Consider the following 24,720-nt stretch of genomic DNA (forward strand, 5'->3'; position numbering starts at 1 on the left):
ACTCACCAGGCATCCTTGGATAAAATATACCACACTGTAAATGGCTCTCTCCTAAAAGGAAGCTTATTTAGGGCTCAGTGCCTCCTGTTCTGGAATGAACAGAGAGAAGCGAGGAGGGCCATCAGAACTGGCTGTGGCAGCGTAGCTGGAGGCAGGATGCTGGGCGCGTGCGTTTGCCAGGCAAAGACAGATGGAGAGCTGACACTCTGTATTGCACTTGGAGCAGAAATGTGAATGATGACAGGAGCACATGTGGCCTTGAACCCAGCCCTGTCTCTTCAGGCAGAACAATGACAGGGATGTGTGTGCAAATTATCACAACCCCGGCTCCCCTCAGCTGACTCCTTTTACTCTACCTTTCACACCAAGTTCCAGATGACCAAAGAATAGGAACTAAAATACAGAGTGATAAGCCAAACACTGAATTATTCATTTTTTCCTTAAAAGTTAACCCGTTCCTCTGCTGACAACAATTAAAGAAAAAGCATCACTTTGAATCAGCTCTCCTCCAAATGTGGAAAAAACATCATTCTTCATTTTAACAGCCATAATTTTGCACTTTGTAAGACCGAGTCTGTTTATTTAGCTGGAAATTCAAAATGTGCACAAGAATATACAAGAGAATTTCTCTCCTCCCCTCCCCCCAGCCCTTTCCCACACTTCTGTCATTATTATTCTCTTTTACTATAGGGAACGGAGTATCAAAATCACTCCCTCTCTCAGATCCACAGTAGTATGTGTAAAATAGACCACACTTAGAAAGCAGACCACTTACATTTTACTATGGTGCTTTTAACCCCCTGGGATTCTTCCATTGATATGTTCCAAACATTTGCAGCTTACTCTCCTTTACCTTGCATAGTGATCCATGGGGGATGAAAACAAAATCTTCCCTGTAAAGCTCTTTCAAAAGCTAAACAATCATGTCCTCCCAATTTCTGATTTTGTGAACCCCTTAAATGTTTATCCTTCACATGAATAAGGTATGCCTGACTAGGTTCAATTCACTCTTCCCTATTAAGCTTTAATGGACACCATGATACATAAAACTACAAGTCTTTGTTATAGTGCTTTATCTAAAGCTGGCTATTTTCTTCTCAGCAGTCCCTCTTTAGTCCTTTGTAAAACATCTTTGCCTCTCAGAAGAAGCATACGCTTGACTCGCATGCCTTCTGTAGCACACAGCTTTGCACAAGATTCTAGGCACAAGAAAAAATACTGTCCTTTTTAAAACTCTCCTCCCATTCAGCACTTGCAAAGTGCTTTAGTAACAAGCCATTTCTCCAGCAACTAGCATGTAGGTCCTGGTTGTGACTTTGCTTTTGCATTGTACATTCAAAACCTTTATGGAAAGGCAACAATTCTCAGTCAGATCTTCTCAGTGTAAGGTCTGTCCTAGTCTACTTATTTATGCATTCCCCCCCCCCCGATTTTGTGTTATGCCATCTTCTGCCTCTATTAAGAAGAAACAACTCTGCTTTTAGGCCTTCCTCTTCCTTCCTCTAGCTACTACGGAGCCTGATAAAGATCTGTTTAGGAAAAGGACACACATGCAAAATTAAGCAGAAAATAATAGTCCCTCCTAATGTCCAGACTGAACTCATTAATATTTCTCACTTAAAGAAAATGAATCATTTAATTGACTGATATTTCTATAATACCTTTTTAACGTAATCTAAGTGGCACCCTTAGGTTTCATTTATATAGGAGAGAAATTCCAAACACAGAACTGGCATATCCAAGACTATCAAGAAAAGGAGGCAGCTTCCCTGCCCCAATGTCTAGTACTTGAGGCAGGTCTTTTCTTCATCTTCATCAGACATCTATCGTATTGATAGATGGATAATAATATTAATGAATAATGGATTTTTTAAGTGTCAGAGAAACCAAGAGAAACATGAAAAATAAAACATGAAAACATTTTCCTGATCACTTTCATTAAAGGGGGAAAAGCAGAGGGGCAAAGGAAGAGAAGCAAGGGAAATGGAGACAAGTAAAGTCTGCGCCAACAAGGCCTTTAAAGACTTGACTGTCCTTTTAGTTTTATTATTTGATGCACTATTTAAAACCAGTCAGTTAGTATTGTATTTGCTACGTTGTTTTTCTTTTGTAATGCTGTACTCTACATGAAAGGAAAAACATTTTCACAGTTGGAAATACAACCTTTCATCAACATAGATGCAGCCTGAATCAGCTTCAGAAGTAGAAAGTAACGTGTCAACACTATGACGCATTTTAATAAAACTGAACAATATTCACTCTTTAAAAGAAGGTCTTAATATCAGTACATTGTAAATCCACAGACCATGGCTCACGAAATTGAACTTCCATATGCTGCGCGATTATGCATCTTTTTTCTGTGTGTAAAAAGCCTTTTTAAGCTGTTATCTGACTACAGTAATTGCCACTTAAATTGATCCACGTCAACAAAACCTGGATCCCTGGAGATTCTCACCTAGAAGTCTGCTCATAGAAGGGACTAACAGAATGCCTGTGCATCTGAGACTACTTCAGCATTTTCTCAAGCAACCAGCTGCATGAATAGTTTTCCTCTCTCATTATTTAATACACTGAGGCAGGCTGCAACCCATTTGGCAGTCCTCCCTGAAGTAGTATCTGTGGAAATTTATTTGCTTTCCCCACCCCCATTTCTAATGCAGTCACCTTGCCTTAGAAGTTTTTACACCACATCTAAAATTTTAGCAGGCCAAGCAAAAGTGGACAGTCCATTCTGTAAAATGATTTTATTCTCTACCAAGAAAAGAAAGACAGTGGTTTTAACACAGAACAGTTCTGCTGTATCACAAAAGTCAGAGTACTGTCAAAATGAAAGGGATGCAAAGAGAATGAAAAATCCACAGGACAATCTAGGGCCAGTTTCTTTATGGTGCACATTACGTTACACCATCCTGGGTGGGCACCAGCTCCTTCTTTGACCATCACTTAAAATGCTTTACAAAATAATTTTAAAATCTTCCTCTAGGAGTCCTTAGTTTGAAAATGGGTAGAGGAGGCAAACCAGTCTCCATAATCTTGTATCTGATGGGCAAGTAAAAATATTATTATGCAGTGGATGATATAAGGTAGCCTAGACATGGATCTGATGGAAAAGGGAAATTCCTAATGACCATCATGTGAAAGTACAGAGATTGCCTTTTGTGCAAACCCAGCTTAATAACAGGGACTGGAAGTCCACTGAAACACATCTGTAGTTAATGAAAGCTCTCTATTAACAGTGAAGGAAGAATTTAACTCAAAGCTTTTCTGTAGGACTTCTCAACTTCCCGCTCTACTTATAGCAGACTGTTGTGATACATTGTGACTTCACACAGTGGGTATTAAGTGAGTTAATTCAAAGGAGCTGAAACCTCATTGATCCTAATTGAAAGCAATACACCCAACCAAATAGTTTTCTACCCCATCTGCTCTGGCCTGCCACCAGCTATTCAATACAAGAGAATTAATAGTTTCAGATATTCTAACAGACCCAATAAAAGCACTCATTTAAGCAGGACTGCATTAACAAAGTGAAAAACCAAGGGCAAAATAGGTTCAAATGGAGCATTTTACTCCTAGTTGGCTTTAACAAAGCTGAATAATGCTTATTCTGACTTTTTATGTGCAAGACTTGATAAACTGAATGAGAAGGCACTCAATGATCAGTCAACGAGCATTGATGAATGGTCATTAGGACCCCCCCAATCTCAGGGAAGGCCATTCCACAAAGTGGCACACCAGCTTGAAAGGGCGGACTCACTAATGTCCAGATTTCCCCGCTTGCTTGTTCCACTTTCACTTTCAGACCACTGGCCACCAAATGAGGCTGACATATTGGAAAATAATCTTTTATGGGCGAGTGGTAAATAAAAATGGAGGCATTAGCTGGGCTTTCAAATTCAAATCCACTAGTTTTGTCAGCCCCAAAACGTTTTGATTTTCCACCCAGCTGGAAGCTATTAGTGTTTTCTTAAGGCATCCCACTGACAGGGCAAACCCACCTAATGTGTGAGCTGTGGAGCTGATGCGGGGACAGAGGACAACCACTTCTGGATGCTTTCTTAACTTTGTTCAGTTGACTGTCCAACCACAGTACAGTAAAGGCAACACCTTCAGGAGAAGCTCAGTAATTTCTTGCTGACCAAGTATCTCTGATTGCCCGGTGCAATGGCAGCCCATCTAAACCTGTAATTGGACCCTCAGTGCAACTTTTTCCATTACATTGTACCGAGCCTCCCTTGGTTTTACTGCACTACCAACAAAAGGCTCAAGCTACCCAAGAAAGGCACTTCTCTATAAACTTCTAATTCTTTCCTTGGAAATGGAATTTAAATATTCCAATAAGATATGTGCTTATCTGTTAACTGCAGCTCTTTATGCATACAACACAAAACATTTGCCAGATAACACTAAACATTTCCCTAAGCATTTCCTTATTGGCAAGGCTTCCTGGACTTCTGAAAAAAGACAAATGAGACGTTTAAAACATACACTGCTCTGTGAAACATAGACTAATTGAGATTACCTACAAAAATCAAATACTGAGCAGTTGAAAGGTAGTCACCAAGGTGGGAAGAAAATATTCTTTGTTGTCTAAGAAAACTGTTCATGATGTTACCTCGAGTACTGGATTAAACTCATTGGAATTGAGAAAGCATTCACGTCTTTTCAGTTAAGAAAACTTGTACGTTATATCCATATTTCAACAACACTCCAAAGAGTATTTTAAATCATCTGTTAAGAAAAGGCAGCTTTGATAGTGCATTAGAATTAACAATCTAGACTGCCTATTGCTTTTTGATCAAAAAATTCCCCAAAAATTAATTTTTGTTGAACACACAGAAATTCCAGTGACATTTTGGGTGCATTTCACATTTTAAAATAATTAAAATATACATTTAGACCTAACATGAAAGAATAGTTCCATAAAAAATTAACTGACTCACAATGCAAGGGACAACATTCAGGCCTTAAAGAATGCATGCTCTTTTGCTTTTGATATACATTTTAATAAGACCACTCACATGGACAAACTCACATATAAGTGTGCCTGTCTTGGGGTCTATTTCTTTCACTAGATCTAGGCTAAACAAGTTTTGTCTCTCATTTTTATTAAATACTATATTTTCTATAATGTGGGTAAAGTAAATTAGAATTGACTGCTAATTTCTATCATCATTTGACTTCAAAGAAAATTACCACACCATCTGTGCATAGACACCACTCATGCACTTTAGAAAATTTGATATTGATTTGAAAATATTTCTGAAAGAAAATACCAATGATGCTGTCTCAGTAACAGAGAAAGAACACATTCAGTGTGACCTGGAGAAGCCTGGAAGAGAAAATCTGCTCCTGCTGAACTATAGCCATATTTTAAGATACAAAAAGAAGGAGAAAGGGGGAGGGCATGCAGGAAGGGGGGCAGTGAAGGAAAAAAGGGTTTCATGCTATCAGTTGATTTTTGACTTGAAGCTCAGGGTGTTTGTTCATTTAACATGGGTAGGGAAACTCCTCCTGCTATAGTATATTAACCCAAGTTTTGACCTCTAATCAATGTCTTCTCAATGTATAGGATCTTCATAATAAAGATAATGTAGAGCATAATTGTGTGAAAGCGTATCTACCACTAGCCATAAATCTGAGCCTTGCATTTTTCTCTGTAATATGTCAATATTTGTGACACTAACTAAACATACTTTATTCATTTGACAAGGATTGTTACATTATATTGAAAACTTTTGTTTCAATGTCACCACCTCCCAGTTTTGACTGATGGTGAGTCAGTTTTGTTAAAATGCACGGGGTGATAGCGTATGCTCCAGTGAACTTTCCCTCCTCTCAGCACCAGAGACAAAAACCTGCAGCTCTGCTCTGTGCTGGCAGCCATCTGGCCAGCTTTCTCTCAATGCCTGCCCCACACCACACTGCAGGCAAAATTTCAGGGCTCTAGAGCTCTGTGGAGCTATTCATGACATACCAATTTCACATTTTCTGCTTGTATGCTTGCAACAATAAATGCTAATGAGGACTATGAATGACATTTTTAAAGACAATAAAAAGGTCTCCAAATCCCTTGCATATGGAGACACTATTTTCTAAACTTCACCTTCTGTTAGGGAGCAATTACACTCTAAAGGAAAAAAATAACCTAAGGAGAACAATGAGATGATCAAAGCATAACCGAGTCCTTAAGAATTCCAAAGAAAACAATGTTTGCAAAGCTAGCTTAATGACAGACAGATTTTATGCTGATGTACAGCACTAACACTTAAGCATAGTAACTCTCTTTTTCAATAACACTGCTACTTCTCATCCAGGGGCTCAGAACTGTAGGGGGGAGGGGGAGGGGAAAGTCATAGCAAATCCTCCCTTCCACTGATCACATATAACTCTACAAGCCACAGACTTGGACTCAGCAATTACTAATCTCTAGATGAGTCCAAGAATACTCTAAATAAGCCCCAGAATAAACTGTAATTACTAATGGATTTGGAATGCTACGCTTTCATAGAGATCTCTGTGCTGACAAAGCCTGGCCAAGAAAAATATCAAATTATACTTTCTTTCCACAAATCTGCCTATTGCAATGTTATTGCTAAGAGAAAGAAAAGGGGAAAGAAAAGAAAAAAAAGAAAAGAAAAAAGAAAAAAGAAAAAAGAAAAGAAAAGAAAAGAAAAGAAAAGAAAAGAAAAGAAAAGAAAAGAAAAGAAAAGAAAAGAAAAGAAAAGAAAAGAAAAGAAAAGAAAAGAAAAGAAAAGAAAAGAAAAGAAAAGAAAAGAAAAGAAAAGAAAAGAAAACGAAAGAATGAAAGAACGAAAGAAAGAAGTTGCCTTTACTCTGAGAAATGTCTTTTATATTAAAGACAACTTCCCATTATTAGGAAGATTAAAAACACTTCCAGGAAAATCCACCAGGTGGAGCAAATACACAGCATTACAAAACATTTATTTATCCTCGTACTGCCATTTTCAACAGGGCAAAAATGGTTTATATGCAAATATTCTTACCTATTGACCTCCCTTCTTCACTCTTTTGTCATATATTGATCAACTTGTATTTATTTACTACATTTATAATGATACAAAAACTTTGTCCAAAGGGGTCTTCACACAAAGCTATTGTTCCTGATGAGTTCAATATTAATTTGCAAACCACAGCTGTCATCAGAAATATAAGTGAAATTAAAGTATTATATTATTCAACATATATATTTTTTTCCAACAATATAAGGATGTGTTTGTGCTAGTAGAACACACTGATGAGTATTCAGAAAATAAATCTTAGTTTTACATCAGTTAAATCTTTGCACAGGCCTTCACTGTAATGGGCAGGAAAACTGGCCATTCTGCATGTCTGGTTATGTTTTTATACACACAGTAGTGCTCATAACATCACAGCAGTGCCATTGGACAGCATGTTTGTGTTTACTATTAATGCTTTATTTTATTTTATTTTATTTTAGTATGACATCTGTCAACTATGGAGTAATTTCAAGAGGGCAAGTGAATGAAGACTGTAAATAAATATTTCAGCATACCTAGGACACCTAAGTATTATTTCTCCATTTAAATTATTTGGTTTCCAGAGCCAGGTGAGATAGTCACCTTATCATCAAGTATTTTCTGTGTCCCTGATGAATTAGGACATCTAATGGAACAGAGACAGGGGGGCAGATTTTTACATGAAGAAAACTAAGGCCAAACAGAACAGCGGTTCTTTCATGGACGAGTTTTCTCACAGTTATAATAGGACAACCCACTGGCAGACTCTGTAATTGTTAAAATGCCAGGCAGTATTACCAAATGAACTGCTCTAATGCAGTTCAGCATCCGGAAACACAGCAGAATCAGTACACAGACTCATTCAACTCTTGATGATAGAAAAGCATTATCATTTGTAAGTGACAAAGGAAGGTGCTGATTTTAGTAAAATCTTTTTCTTTCCATTGTTTCCTTAGTTATACCTTCCATCACATTTTTCTCTCACTTTTCCAATCACTTTCTTCTGTTTGCTCTCTGGCATCTCAACTACTCCTGGATTCAGGACTCTGGGGCCACCTTCTCACTCTGCTACACGTCTCTCTTCCCCAACCTACTACATGACCTGCCTCTGCTCCAGCTGCCTTGGACAGTTATCCTCTCCCACCTCCACCAACCTTGACAGTTAAAAGAAGTTCCAGAATTCCAAGGTGTGAGTACTAATATAAAATATTACCCACAATTAGCACATAAATTGAATAGCAACAACCAGCAGTCTAACACTAAGGTTAACACTAACTAACACGGTGTCAGTTAGGTTTCCATTACAAGGAGCACATCAAGATCCCTGGAAGCACCATATGTTGTCCTAATGTCTGTGCTTCTAGTCTGACCCAGATGAATGCCATCATACCTAAAGAAAATTAAAATACAAAATCTTTGTTTCTTTAGGAACTGGGAGGAGCCTTGAGGAACACAAGCCTCTAAATATAATTTCATTTTATCTAATTGTGTTGTACTCCACATGGTGCTTCGTTGTAGCCATTCAGAAGAGAAGCAGAAAAATACAGAGGTGATTATGAATTTCATACCAAGAGCAAATTACACCACTTTGCATTAGGAGAATATCTGCAAAGAGAAGCAGTAAATGTTTGGGCACAATGCAAGGTGCCAGTTTTAATAAAGCCCAAACCATCTTGGGAACTATTATGTGCAAGAACTTTCCTTAAGCAATATTATCACAGCAGAAGCTTTTTGAAGATGGCCAAGATAAATATGTTTTCAAAGAAAATGCTGATTTAGAACCATTATCACCAAGGATTTTTTGAGTGGCAACCCTGGTGTAAAGGCTACCATTTGTTATTTTCAAAGAGGCTCTAGACACCCAATGGGTAGGAGGAAAGACAATGTGGTGGTTGTTTTCACCACATACCCATGGAGAACTTTTCATTTAATGGACCGCTGGATGAGGCAGGCAATGGTTGGCTAGAGGTCATGGACAGTTCATTGGATTATGAACTCCGCAAAAAAAAAAAATAAAGGCAACTAAAACACTGGAAAAGACAGACACAGAGGACGTGCAAAGGTTTAACTAACAGACAGGGCTTTCATAGAGACACATAATTTCCCTCACATGTACAAACCCTGTACATATGTCATGTTCCATTCAGGAACATGAGACTGACCGCAATGCATAAACCATCTTTATACAAATACAAGCAATGCTTATTTAAATTTTGGCTTCTTTACAATATGACAGGACAGACATTTAAAACGTGTCTAAGTAATCCACTTTTACTTAAAGGCACCTTTACACCAGAGTAACCTAGGGATTTTGTACTGAAGAAAGGAGCCTGATTCTAAAGGTGAAGGATTATTATTGTACAAATTTAAGAGTTCATTAGATCACAGTTATCCATCTGATAACACTGTTACAGCTCTTTTGTTGCACCATCCCCTGAAAATGCTTTTCAGATGGGGGATTAGTGGCACAATAGATGACAATGACTCTTTGGTCCATCTGCTCTGTAGCTGACTCTTGTCTGTGACTGCATATGCACACTGAAGGTTACCTCCCTCACTCAGTGGTCCCCAAAATCCTTACCTGCAATGTTTGCATGCAAGAAGAAAAGTACGCCCTTACGTCTGTATTAGAATTTCCAATTAAATATTATCAGGGAAAATCTAACTAACTGCTCAAAAGATTTCAATCTCACCTACGAAGCACCCAAAATCTCTAGCACATTAATATGTATGCTGAGCCTGTGGGCATAACTCTACAGGCTGGACCAAAAACCTTCAGCATGAAAGTAAATGAAACCTTAGTTAATTTTCAGCTCTCCTTGTCTCCTCCTGCAACCACAGATATCTTTCTTGGACCAGCTTCTGCCCACAACAATAAAACACAACAGTCACATGCTACACTCAGTTCTGCTGGAAGCCCTTATTAATTATGTTCCCTCCCTCTAATACTTGTGATTTTAAGTGATTTTAAGTTCTACCAGTACAACTATTAATATCACTATGTTCTAAATTCAAGTATTGAAACTGGACAAGTGTAATATTCTTCACTTATCATTCAAACAAGAAGTCATACTTTAATTCTTCACACACACACACATTAAAACAACCAAAGTGAAACAAAAACAAACTAACAAACTAACAAAATCAGACAAAAACCAAACCAAAACAAAAACCAAAATAAACAAACAAACAAGACCCAAAACAACCAAACACCTATTCAAGCTCTTTGCCCATGTAAACATACAGTATCTTTGAGCTATAGGGAGGAGCTTTATATCCTAATGAAACAATATCCATCTGTGGACCCAAACCTGAACACTGCCTGTGACCTCAACGAAAAACACCTATGAGGAGCAAGAGCTGTAACTGACCCTATTCCAACACTTTAAAATTGAACACCAAACTGGACAACTAAGAAAATCATGGGTACTGAGAATGGAAGCACTGATAGCTGCCATTACTGTTTAATAGGCCAGAAACAAACACTAGCTTGGTTTGAATCCAGGGGACAAAGAAAAATAATTCTGCCAAGCATGCTTAAAATGACAAACTTAATATGCCAAGCATGATGATTATATGAGAACTAAAAAAAAAATTACCATTTTCATAATTTTAACTGTTGCACAGAACAAAATTCACCTCAAATAATTTGATTTCTGAAAATAAAAGGTCAAGCAAGAGAAGAATCAAATAGAAAAAAAAAAGACACAAATTCAGGAAAAAAAGGGTTAATGTTTTGTTTCAGTCAGTGTATACCAATGCCAGAATTACAAGGGAAAGACTAAAAAGAGCCAATTTTTTTCTTTATTATTATTATTCTTTAAAAGAAAAAAAAAAAATCATGCCTATCTGTCACAGGGTTGTCCGGGCTGGAAGAACCGGCAGGAACCTCAAATTCCTGACCAAACCCTCTTCCACACAATGCCTCCTGAATGGAAGGAACCGAGGCCCGGCAGAGATAGCCCCCTGTCAGGAACCAGCCCTGACGTTTGCGGACAGACGGGGCTGGCCTCGCAGGATGTCAGAGCAGCAAACTGCTGAGCGAGATACTGGGTTTTCACACACTCCCAGCCTGGATGTTTTGCTCTTCAGGTAATTAAACAAGGAAACGGGGCTGGTGTGTACGAGTCTGACCCCTGTGCCGCGGCTCCGCGGTTCTGCACATCAACTTCCGCGCCAGCCGCCCCGAGCGCCGCAGAGCCGTCTACCGCTGCTCCTGCCTCTGCCGGCACCGGGCTCCGAAACAAACCCTCCTGCCTCCGAAACAAACCCTCCTGCCCCTGAAACAAACCCTCCTGTCCCCGAAACAAACCCTCCTGCCTCCGAAACAAACCCTCCTGCCCCTGAAACAAACCCTCCTGCCCCTGAAACAAACCCTCCTGCCCCCGAAACAAACCCTCCTGCCTCCGAAACAAACCCTCCTGCCCCTGAAACAAACCCTCCTGCCCCTGAAACAAACCCTCCTGCCCCCGAAACAAAACAAACCCTCCTGCCCCTGAAACAAACCCTCCTGCCCCTGAAACAAACCCTCCTGCCCCTGAAACAAACCCTCCTGCCCCCGAAACAAACCCTCCTGCCTCCGAAACAAACCCTCCTGCCCCTGAAACAAACCCTCCTGCCCCCGAAACAAAACAAACCCTCCTGCCCCTGAAACAAACCCTCCTGCCCCTGAAACAAACCCTCCTGCCTCCGAAACAAACCCTCCTGCCTCCGAAACAAACCCTCCTGCCCCCGAAACAAACCCTCCTGCCTCCGAAACAAACCCTCCTGCCTCCGAAACAAACCCTCCTGCCCCCGAAACAAACCCTCCTGCCCCTGAAACAAACCCTCCTGCCTCTGCCGGCACCAGGCTCTAAAACAAACCCTCCTGGCAAATACCCTCTGCTATTCCCTTCCTCCCCCACCCCCACTTCACGAAGGGCTAAATTATTTGCTCTGTTCCACACACCTTGATTTCTCATAAAAAAAGGAGGGAGGAAAAATGAAAGAAATGGGTACTTGTGTGTAGCTGTTCTTTAGCCAGCCATTCAAAATATTAAATTTATTTGCGGGAGGGGATGAACAGACAGGAAGATGGAAGCATGGGATTCCCAAATTCATGTATAGTTTAAGGTCATTACTCAAAAAGATCCTGAAACATACTGCCAATTTGTCCAGCCAACAGCCAGATGTTCACTTATTTAGAAATAAAATTATTCTGATTTAAGCATTATTGAAGAGTCTTTGTCTTACAAGAGGACATAAATCATAGACCTAGGCATTAGAAAAATAGACCAGTGTTTTCTCTCTCTTTTCCCCCAAATTTCAGAAATGGAAAAGGAAAGGTGTTACCACCTATACTTGGCAGAAAACCCTACACAGGGCTGCTGTGACTGACCTAGTTTCTACAGTCTTTAAAGGCTATTTAAACAAAAATTATTTTTCAAAAAGGTAACACATTCCCACTTCTTTCTGAAAAATCCACAGAATAGAATATTGGCTGAAAAGAGAAGAGCCCAGAAGAAAAAGGAGTACAAAAGCATGCCTGCTTGTCTGTGTTCAACACAAAGAACATTAAATGAAAACAACTGGCATGCTGCCAAATTCCTATACAGGCAAAGAGATTCAAATAAATTGATTTCACGCATCACACTGACCTGGGATCAGCGAGCAGTGGTACAATACACTTGCTGCTCCATGTGGGGCAAAGCCCATTAATGTTATCAGAGACATATTACATTGAGAGGGAGCAGGGAGGGGGGGCACAGAGAGGGAACCCAAACTCTGCAAATTCAGGGGAAAAAAATCACTTTGAACAAGGAACTTGAACTGGAGCACTTGGTTTCAGTTTACTAATAAATATATCGTATTGCAAGAGCTTGTCCTCTGCTCACCTCAAAGATTTCAAAGACTGTATTTTCAAATTAAAATAAATACTAATGTCAAACACACACATTCCCCTTACATTCTACTTTTAACACAGTTGTTCTCAAACTCAGTTATTCTCTATAAATTTCCTGCCTTCCCCATCCACTAGCATTTTATATAGATTATGGGTTATTTTCTTTGTACTTCAAAAGCTGGATTATTGCCCAGGATATTCTTACTGGCTCAGAAAGCAAGCTGGAGGAATCAGCCATGCTCTCACCTGACCTAGAGAGAAAAATGTTTTATTTGCAAGGTAGCAGCAAGCAGGACACCAGCGTCCTTTGCAGGTCACCCATACATGCCCCACATACTAGAGGGGTGTCTCCAAAGCACTATTTAGAATTTCACTTTCTTGGTAATGTGAAGTAACCCATGTTTGCTATGGAGTCTCTCCTTGTCATCCTGGCTTTGCTTCTCATTAAGCTCTCTCACACTCCAATCAAGAGCAATGCCAGCAAGCCACAGGTGTGCACCACATGAACAGATGAAATTCTGATTGGAAGTACAATTCACTGTCTGTAATACAGTTCCATACTCTTTTGCATCTGTGGAATCTTTGAAGGGGACTTTATTATTTTCACTGTACTCCTTAAGATACATTGGTAAGCAAACAGTTCTTTTGAAGACAAAAGGAAGCTAAAAGAAGATGACTTTGCAATAGCAAAACAAAGATGAGGATGCTTTAAAGGGGTCACATCAGCAGAAGCAGTCATTGCTACAAGAGGCCATTGCTTCAAGGAGGCAATAAACTCAAAACACCTTTTTTTTTTTTTTCCAAACTCAAAACACCTTTTTTTTTTTTTCCCTTTTACTCCATTTAGGCTCCAAATAGCAAATCAAATCTTGGGCACAGCAAAATCCATATTAAGGTAAGCTCAGACAATGTTGACTTCATCTCTAATTGCTCACTGAAATTTAAAACAAAAAAAATCATTGAAAATGTGGACCTTCTTGGCCATTTAAAATTAAAATTTTTGAGCATGTCACAAATACATCCAGATATAGAAACCTTACCCAGTCACCTCGATTCAAGTAAATGGCAAAATATGAATGGCCAAAGATCTAAGAACTGTTCACCACCACTGATCACTCTCTAAGAGCTACAAAGCAGTTTTGAATTATTCATTACCAAGGTGAAAACTATACAATATTGTTAATTCTGTAAGAGGTGCCACAGAGATATGTGTTTATTTAGGTATAAGGCTACAACTGATGGAACTGCACAGGGAAGGGAATCATGCAGTATACAGCAACTTCACCATGGCAGACATGTGCCTGCACCCATACAATACAGAGAGCACAACCTGCACAACAGTGAACAGGAGGGATAAGGTGCTGTTCCCTATATGAACAACCATCCAGTCAGTTAGACTTAAAGAGATGAAGTGAATTTTAGCCATATTAATTTCCTTTATTAAATGATATTAGAAAATAAGCCTTTCTCCCAAGTTGTAGGAAATTTCCATTATCTTGCATGTGCTCTGACAGCAATAAACCACAATAAACTTCCCATTAGTATGCCAGCACTGCATGCTTCAGGCATGACATCTTTACTTTTACATTTATTTATTTTTTTAATCTTTATGAAGACACATATGGCAAAAGAAACCAACCAACAGCCACCTGTACATGGTACATTTGCACTTTGAAAAACAAGACTGTAGATAGTGAAAAGGAGAAATTAGTCAGAAGCTATACACTGCTAAATAAGCAGAATCAAAACACACCAAAAACTCTGCTAAGATCATTCATTCTCTTCCAGTGCTGCCTGACTACATGAAGCTCTCACAAAAGCATTTATTTGTTTTAAATTGAGCTAGGAACTCAATTTAGAATGCAAATTCATTTTTATTAGGATTTAATTTTTTAAAAGTATGTTCACACTGGTGCACAAAACCTCAGGCCTAGCTCTTGCCACAAGGTGTTGTGCCGAGGCTGCCACTGGCTCTTTCAGCTATTCTCCATCTCTCCACACCCCAAAGGCAGAGCAGCATGGGTCATGGTGTCTCCATGGTAGGAAAACAAGTAAAAATATCAAGGCTGAGTTACCTTTAAAACTATCCAGGGCAAAGCCAAGAGTACCCAGACACCATTCATCTTATTTTGGTACCATACTCTGTCAAAGTTATGTCAGGCAATATGGTCCAACACTGAGAAAGAAAATTATCCAAGTGTTGGAAATCACTTAAAATCAGTTAAGCAGTTTCTTGCCATCCAGACAAACACCATTTTAGAAGAAAAAATGTAGTTACAGTAAAGACAGGAATGACTGTCATAGGTTATCTAGAAATTTTGTCCAGCAATAGCAGATTTACTTTTCTAGTACGGTAAAAATCTTTGCACACAAGAAGCAGAAATATCCATTCTCATTATCATCTCAATCAAATTTAACACAGATTCCCAGTTTGATGCAATGACTTTACCAGAGGATTCCAATAAATTACAAACAACCATTTTGCCAATGTGATTACAACTGTCTCTTAACCTGGTTGCAAATACTATTCCAATTCACAGTTCAGGAAACTGAACATCACTACTTCCACAACCCAGCCAAGTAATACTGACATGACACATAAAGAGCAACTATGTCATTAAAAACGTAAAAAGAACCCCAAAGTACAAAATTTCACATGTATGTATCTAAGATTTTAGAAAAGTCATGACTGATGTATTTTATTAGTATTGAAGTACTCTTTCTCACTTGTATTAAACAAGGACAGCACCTTCATTGATATAGGCAGACTCTTTGGAGCTAGAGGGAAAAATTTCTTTTTTAATTAGAGTTTACAAGGCAAGGTACAGTCATTATATACACACGAATAACTTCTAAAAGGTATTCACATTATAAAATCAAATATTTTTCTGTTCCTTACCTTGACAAAATTCAAAGTTCCCTTTTTTCCGGCAGTCACCTATCACTAAACTCAGTGCTCTCCAAGTGTTTCTTTTGACAGATATCATTCTCCACCAATCGCTCTGCTAATTTCCTCTTTCCTTTTCTGACTGGGACAGATATTATGTTCACCAGCCCAGAGATCAATCTTTTCTATTGACAACAACAAATGGAAAAAAAAAAGCATATATCACAGGCAGTTTGAAGCACCACACCCCTTCATTTACATGATAATAAAGTCTTAAATAAAAAGGGAAGACAGAAACATTATTCTAAACCAAGTAACCACATTTTCTTAGCTAATATAAGGTAGTACTTTAAAACTGTATTAATTCTTCAACAAAGGTTGTTTCATAATTTGCTCAGTTAAAAAAGCTGACATATAGAAGGCAACAGATTAAGGACAGCCTATATGCTACCAATTAGTTAATTCTGTAAAAATGCTTGGGTTTAAATACATTCACATAATATAAAATATTATATACTTTACCTGGTTCAACAGGAGCTCTAGAGAACCATTTATTAAATCAAAATGTTTACTAAAAATAGAGATCTTCCAATTTACACATCACTATACTAAATTGGATTTGTAAGTCATAACAGCAAACACATTTAAAGAAAGGCAGATCAAAAAGCTATTGATATTTTTACAAATCATCTTCCCACTTTTGACAAGGCAATTTCCCTCCCACTCCAACACCTAAAAAACCTGTTTGTTTGGGTTACACAAATACTCTGCCATTTGTATAAGTCTGTAGCACAGTGTTGTCAGTTTTTCCAAGGCATTAATATGCTTTTCAGGGGTTCATAATTATGTCAAGACAGAAAGTTTTTTTCAGAGCCAAGCACGCATAGTTATGTACATGCTTCAATCTGCAACAACTCTTCAAGTATTTGGGGACATCAAGTTAAGCATGCACAAGGATCCCGCCACAGCTCATGCATCTAACCCAGAATCCAGCCCCAACCCTCTCCTGGACTGGATCTTTCTGCAAAAAAAAATTCATTGCCCAAGGGCATTTGCAAAAGATCACATTTTTGTTTGTGCTAGAAATTGCAATCTTTCCCACAAAGAAGCACGCTTCTCAAATCAAAACAAACCTTCCCAAGTTAAAGTTAAGGTTACAGAACAAAGGAGTTCACCAAAGTCCTTTCTTTCTTTCCAGCTGTCATGGTCGGACGTTTCCCCACAGTCCTGAGAGAAGCCAAAATTCCACTGATTTCAGTGAAAACAAGTGGTAAGGACTGCAGGACTCTACCCAGATTTGGCAGCTGTGGAGCTCTCAAAGTGACACAACTGCCTCTGGCATTTGGAAAATAACCTCCAAAATGTGGTTAGGACTCCACAACTTGGGTACAATAACTAGTTTAATAAAATTATTTTTATTTTGTATGTAATTCTCTAGTTGTCACAATGTTCTTACATAGGCAATAAATTTACCTTTCAGTTGTGCCTCTAGCATGAATTGTGTACTTTTCAATTGCCCAGACTTTTTCAAAACACTTTAAATTTCTATAAATGCATGCAGCATTGTATTGTTATTGTTTGATCTGATTTTTATGGTCATAAACCCATAAATCCTACCAAAAGTGAAAAATTCTCCACTGACCAAGTGGCCCTATTAATTTCACTGAGATCATTAAACATTAAGTCTGCTACCAAGTGGCAAGAGCACAATCTGGCTGAAATACTGTCTTATAGTGGAATACATCATATTTTGGATTCAGAGTTACACATCTGTAAAGATATATTCATGTTTTGCTAACCATTTCTAATTTGGCCACTAGAAACAATTATGGTCAATAAACTATGTAATAAATAAAAATTCAGTAATTTTGACGAATAGCATACTCATTTTCCATAGCTGGTAAAAGATTTTAAACATCTTACTGTAAAAAAGTTAAAAAAAAAAAAATTTGTCATCTGCTTTACAATGAAGACATCACTTCAATTTGCTACTCTTCCTTTGTTTCAGGCCCCTGTTAGTTTTTTCTATTTGCCACATTTTCCAAAGTGATGGATGCATTTTGCTATACCCATTCTACACTAATCTCCTTCTTTAAATGTATTTTTGCTTCCTGAATTGTAAACTGCTGCTGTTGCTTGAATGTACATGGAAAGCTGTCTAATGTCTGAACCTCCAGTGAAAGCAGAATGCCTCAAACAATTTGTAGTCTTACATGAGTGTTATAAAAAAGGATCAACATGTTGTATTACCATGGAAATTTTGAAAAACATACTTTCCCAAACAAATATTACTTTTTCTCAATGGTATGAAGTAATGAAAACCACATGTGTAAATCTGCGATCCGTGCAGTAGTTCAAGCTGCAGCTAATAGAAAATACAGAGAGTGAACTCTGCCATATAAAGGATTCCTGTTACAGAAATATAATGTGAAAACCAGATGCAGACAGAAAACCTTAATCACAGATGGGAATGTAATCACTGGCATACAGAATACTTTTTTGATCAATCTCAACCATATGAGAAATGTATTTATTTTCTAAGGAATGCAATAACTCTAGAGTGTCTTCTATTTGAATTCAGTTAACCTCATATTCACAGTGCTTTTATCTTGTATGTGTAGAGAAGAGGGATATAACCTGAGCCAAGACTTTTAGAAGAGCCATTGGCCCTGGCAAATCATTCTTGTATCAGCTTATCTTTCAAGGAACTAATAGGATGTAAAGACTACAAATATCAGGATCAGCCTCAAATGAAACAAACCATTATTGCGCTTCCTAGTTACTGCCAGAAATCCCTTCATCACCTAAGCACTTCCCCAGTTAAATTTTCCCTTTAATATGCCATTCTTCAGAAATATAATGCTAAGAGCAAGCACAGTGTCGCATTCAAGTTCTGTGAATCAGAACTGGAGTCCCACAGCAAAGAATCTCTCTCTATAAAAGCTGAAGAGTCATCAGTTCTAAAACAAGTTTACCTGGGGCTTCCTTCTAACTGCCGAAAGTCCCTCCACCCACACAGCTCCCGGGGGTTAGCAGGAAACAAAGGAGCACAGCACAGGGCAGCCATCCAGCTACATCAAGTGTCTAAACTGCCAACTTCCTTTGCCAACTCTACCCAGGCAGGACCAAGGTAACTCCTGACAGTTTTCACTGCTGGTGACATTACTATTACAGTAGGTAGCAAATGCATCATGTAAAATAGAGACTGATACCTCAAACTGCAAAATCTATTTAAATTTTAAAAAATAACCACAACCAAAACCAAAAACCCCAACTTCTACTAGGAAATAAAACTTAATAAACAAAAGGCATTCAGAGATGAGGCCTCCAGAGTCTTGGATACCAGCAATGGCAGTTTTACTTCCTGGCAGCCCCTGATCCCTGCTGCACCCACCTCCTGGATGTACCCAGTCTACCCAAGAATACACAGCACTGCCTGACTGTCACAGTTCACAACTGAACTTAATAAGGTGATCTAAAGTTGGTATACATTTATTTTAAGAGTATAATTAAGTAACACAAACCACAGTGGTTTGATAGTTCTTACACCGGGGCAGAGAGGGGATGACAGAAACTCTTTGACAGGCACCGTGTAGGCAGATTCTCCTTCTCTGTTATAGCCTGTATGTCCATTTGCCATCATTTCATTTTTGGTACCCACAATCACTGCCAGACACAGTCACTTCGGTACCCTACCACAGGGCTCCCAGAAATGGCACATCACAGGTGTCCATCAGACTAACTCCGCCGAAGTTCCTGTAAAGATGCTTTCTTAATTGAATGCCTGTAATGCTAGGTGAATTTTTAAGTCTGTTACTTGCTTTTTTCCTCCCGTGTTAACAACTACCAAAAAATTTGATAAAAATACTTTGATTCCAAAACTGCAATAAAACAGTTTTTAAAGCATCTTGTCTTATCTGAGATTTAACTTTAAATTTCTGAGACTGCAGCACTAACAGATATCACAAAGTCAACATTTAACACTAAAGTAATATGGAATGGATATGCTTGTCTTATTTCTAAACAAGCATGCCTAGATTAATAATAAACTTTGGCCAGATACATATTTTCATTTTCACGTTTTTCATATAGCATCATCGTGTGTGTGTGGAGTGCTAAAAATGGAATGAAATCTTCCAGCTGAAAACAGTTCCACGTGACAAAACAGAGAGGGATCCTGAAAACTCCTGCTTCATGTCATGTGCAAGCGTGTGTGCCTGTGTCTTTTTTTTTCTCCTCTCATCTAATTTCATCTGCGAGAGACTGTCCCTAGAGGACAAGACAAGAGAGAACCAATTATATCCAGCGGTTGGTTTCTCCAAAATGAAGGCATCTGTTCCATGCCAACGACTTCCACACGGAAGAAAAACAGAACTTTGAAGGCATCTGCGTTCATGGTTGACAGTTGCAGATCTTAGGGTCTACTGTAATTGCCCAGCTGCAAACATGATTTGGTTGCTGCTGTTGTCAGCTGATCTCCTTGCACTGAAAATAAGGGAGCTTAAATAGCAAATAGCAGGATAAAAATCAGATATTTTTCCACAATACTGACACCTTTTCCCTTCTGAAGGAGGAACAATGGGTTTGATGAAAGTAAATTGCAAAATGGTTCTTAAACTAACATTTTACAAAATATTCTACTTTAAAACGCTATTCTTTAAATAATGTACCAGTCCAAGCACAATGTGTTAATTATCTGCTAGCATTTCAGGATGGTATTTTCTAAGAGTGATTCAGAAACAAGTGTGATTCACCAACCACATAATCCTACAGCCCACCTTATTTAGCCAAGTAGTCTCAGTAATACCAAGAGTACACCTTAGCAGAAGCTCAGAGTTTTCACCCCAAATGCATATGGCAGATAAATAATTAGTATATTTATTACTCAATTCACATCACTTCCAAGGTGAGTGAATACTTTCCAAAAGACATTTTATAGCAACATTACTGGTCAATTCAAAATGTGGCTTACAGCACTGGGTGCCACATTGGCAGTGAGATACTCAGCAATGCTGTGCACCTTCACTGCTAAAAAACATCAAGCAAGCTGTTAACAAGAAGCTCATATAAAGAAGCAAGACCCTAACTGATTTTCCAAAGAACAGGACTGAGTGCCACTTAGAGATCCATGACTACTGATGGTACAGTAGCAACAAAGACAATTAAAACTGGCCTAAGCAGAAAATACACTGACATTCAGCATCCTCAACTCACCAGATAAAAGTGGATCATAGTTTCCAGAAATATTTCATGCACCTCTTGAGTTTTTGTAGTTTGCTTACCTAGTACTTTTTATGATTATCTTGAAAGAAAGAAAACAGTGTATGATAGGAAAATACTTTTTTTCATATAATTATTTGTTACTTTGCTGGATTCCAGCTGCAATCCCAAACATACTCTGCAACAACAGGATTCTGCCCTCCCAGCCAGGTAGCCACTCAGCTTAAAAAGGAGAGTAAGGATTCCCATACAGTCTCCTTTTCTTGGCACATACCTCAAATTATTATGAATGCCTGAAGTAGCGAACCTGGGGGGACACAGTAGGCCTGACACTTCCTGACCACTTCTAAATTCCTTCCAGGAAGGACAAGAGTTGGGAGTAAGGACAATAAACAGAGCCACCTGTTTCCTGTGACCTCCTAAGGGGCAGATATGGCCACTGATGACTTGCTCTGGCAATGTCACTGAGGTCCTGCCCATCCTTCTCTTCCCAGAGAAGCCATGGAATAATAAAAACAATAGTGGCCAATAATAGCTCTGTAGAGAGAGTGAAATAGAGGCCTAGATTTAAAAACAAATTAACAAACAAACAAAAACAAAACAAAGCAAAACAAACAAACAAAAAAATAAAATTAATGTCAGAGGCTCCCCAGGTGAAGAGCGTGGGACCAATAAATCCCAGAATGTGGAAGGGAAATTACACACTGATTCCCCCCTTCTAACTACTGTAGCTGGTATTTACCGTAGCTGTCAACTCCTCTGGAAGAAGTCTGGAGCAGGCAGCAGGCTTAAACACAATTTAAAACACATCTTAGGATACACAAGTTGAGAATCCTGGCCCAATGGACTCAATAGGAATCTGCAAGCATTATTATGGAAAGAATAGGCTTTTTCTCTCCTTTATATGGAAGTCTTGTCAGGTAAGTCTGTGATTTACAATTCAAAAAGAATGTCCTTGCTTTACACTGAGACCTGTGCTTGCCCATTTTATTAGGGAGAGATCTAGATCTAAGTCTGAGAACCAGTCTTAAAAATGTATTCTCAAGATCATGGAGGTGAGATGGGAGCACAGAAAGCCTAAGGGCTCAGCTCCTCAGACTGTCATTTTAACTAAAGAAACACTGTCTTCAGTGAGAACTAGGTATAGGAGTACCACGTAAGGTCTGAACTCCAGTATTTAATTCAATGTTTACAAGCTCTGCTGATGCATAGAGTTGCATTAATTTATCATGGTGCACATGAAATGTGTACAACATTCAGAAACTACCTTGGGCTATTCAGTTCAGTAGGATGCTTTCCTTGTCCACCTGCAGCATACTTTAATACAGGTTGCAGCTTGCTTTTCCAGCATCAAGTGGTTTGCCATCCAGCTTTAAAATAATAAATAGTAGAGTCATGAAACAGGTTTTGCTTAATGGTTCCTGGAACTCAGTGACTTCACTCACTAAAACACTTCCTATAACATTACCCTTAAATACTTTTAGCAATGTCACCATTAAAAAAAAATAAAAAATCATCCTGGCAGTACCATCCGTTGACAGCACACCCATAGGTGCCATTATTCCCACATTTGTTGGCAGCTTTTTCTGGCACCATTATGCTTTAATGGCTCTGGCAACAAACCCCACCTGGATTTCACTGGAAGCACTCCTTTGGAGCACTCTTCCCAAATATCCTTTGCATCATTCTGTCTCCTCTGTTGCACCTTAATCATCCCATTTTCTGGCAATAGCCTCACTCTCTCACTGTCAAAGCCTGAGCTGGTCTTGGGGAGTTCTCTTCCTGAACTTGTCCAATGCATGTGTGATTCAATGTTAAAATTAATTTTCCAAGAGGATATCAGGCCAATATCTTAGGTGAACAGGATGGATGTTCACTTGCATCCCAGCTTTAAAATTCTTTTTATTACATCCTAGGAGCACAATGTGACCAAACCAATGGGACAATAAAGCACAGGCACAAAACCCCATACAATCTGATGCTTCATCAGAGAGTTTGTTAAACCTTGTGACTCCCAGAAAGTACACACAGCCTTAGTCAACATGCCATACAACCTATCATGGTAACATGCAGAACCAACATTCTGATACTGTCATTACTGAAGTAAAAGAAGCAAAAACCAGAAAAGGTACTCTGAAAAATAAGTAGTTGTGGGACAAAAAGTGGTGATTTTTGGGAGCTAAATTGTTGGTCCTTTTTTTTTTTTTTCCGAGGTATTTAAAATGGCACCTGGGCCACAAGCAAAAGGGGTTCCTGAGGGGTCACCATCAGAAATTAAAAAATGTAGACAACAGATCTCCAAATAAAAGACACCACAAAAGAAAAAAACTAGTGGTAATGCCTACTACTTATGCAAACTGCATATTAACAACCAACATGGCAGACATAGATAAGCCTCCTAAAGCTCCAAAAGTAACTACAGCCTGTTACAATTTCTAATGGTCATACAACCATAGCCTCAGATGCTTGTCTGAATTCCTAGGTTTTACTCTCTGTAGCAACTCGGCTCTCCATAAATGTTACGTATTTTATTACACACCCCTGCCTGCCACCATGTGCATATTAATTCCACTCCACTAGGTGGAGTCTTCTGTCTTTCCATACTGCAACCTAATTTCCAAAAGAACCTAGTATCTATACTCCATGAGCTTTGCACATTTACTGTACTGTAAACACCAGAGTATACCTGTCTTGATAGACATAGAAATGGCAATGAATCAAATGCCTTTCAAAATTATTTAAAAAATCATGAGCTATCCCATGAGGATCCCAAATCAATGTTAAAATATGGGATCATGCAGGAATATTGTTGCTATACAGTTCTGTACAACACAACTGTACTTTCATGAACACTACATTCAATAAATAATGCTGAGTATAAAAATATATTCCTTAAATAAGTCACCATATCACATATGCCCAAAAACTACACATAAACAAACCCAAGTTTCAGAACTTCAATTAAATTCTTTTTGTGTATTCTGAAATACTTTTGAGTACCTAGGATGCCTTCCCTTTCCAGGCATCCCACAATGTGTTACAGAAAACGGGAGAGAACATTAAAGCATTCACATTTCCATTCACAACCGTGGAGTTAAATATGGCAACAATTCAACGGGAACAGCAAAACTGTATGCAGCATTTCTGGCAAAGATTAAGAAAACAGAACACTCCCATGAATGTGTTCAGAACACTTAGATAAGAAAATCTGGACACCCTGCATGCAGCTATAATCTTTCTTTTGGGGCTGGGCTCCACCCCAAGCCCTGTGCAAAGTACCAGAAAATCCAACAACCAAAGTAAAAAGCTCCTTGGTTTCAGAACCCTTCAGGTAGGCAGTCTCTGCTCTCACACAGTGCGCCAGAGCGTTTGCTCGGCAGTATCTGCGAGCAGAAAGCTCCACTCAGGCGCTGAGCACGAACACCAGGCTCCCCAAGGCTCTCACATCCCGGGTCAGCCGAGGTAGGGCCTCCTCAGCGCCGCTCCTGCTGTTGGCAGATATCACCAGCTATTTAAGGCTACAGACATTTTGCCCCAATCGGCCATGTTTTCTGTAATATTTACTTCTCGTACATATGTCTATAACTATGTATACATCCCACAGAAGGTGAGGTTTAACAGGGTTAGCTTTGTTGGGGAAAAGAAGGTTTGGAGGAAAGGAAACAACTTTCATGTTGAGAAGATTTGAATCTAGTGACTGTCACGGGATGTAAACACTCTTCCGGGGAGGG

At 38.9% G+C, this 24,720-nt stretch overlaps 1 protein-coding gene across 6 annotated transcripts in view; it reads right to left on the reverse strand.

The window, feature by feature from the left end:
• The window catches only part of RUNX1T1 (RUNX1 partner transcriptional co-repressor 1), a 114,856-nt gene that overhangs the window by 79,286 nt on the left and 10,850 nt on the right, over positions 1-24,720 (reverse strand). For 2 of the 6 annotated variants that reach the window (XM_021543195.4, XM_085572326.1), the window contains exon 2: positions 15,782-15,954. The exons of 3 other annotated variants lie outside the window; for them this stretch is intronic. In XM_021543195.4, coding sequence (XP_021398870.1) covers positions 15,782-15,869 — 88 coding nt within the window. In that variant the 5' untranslated portion in view covers positions 15,870-15,954. Of the gene's footprint in view, positions 1-6; positions 11,496-15,781; positions 15,955-24,720 lie in introns of those variants that run through there. One more of the 6 variants, XM_021543197.4, reaches the window with a different exon arrangement.

Source organism: Lonchura striata, chromosome 2, assembly GCF_050655825.1.
Source record: "Lonchura striata isolate lonStrDom1 chromosome 2, ASM5065582v1, whole genome shotgun sequence".
NCBI lineage: Eukaryota > Metazoa > Chordata > Aves > Passeriformes > Estrildidae > Lonchura > Lonchura striata.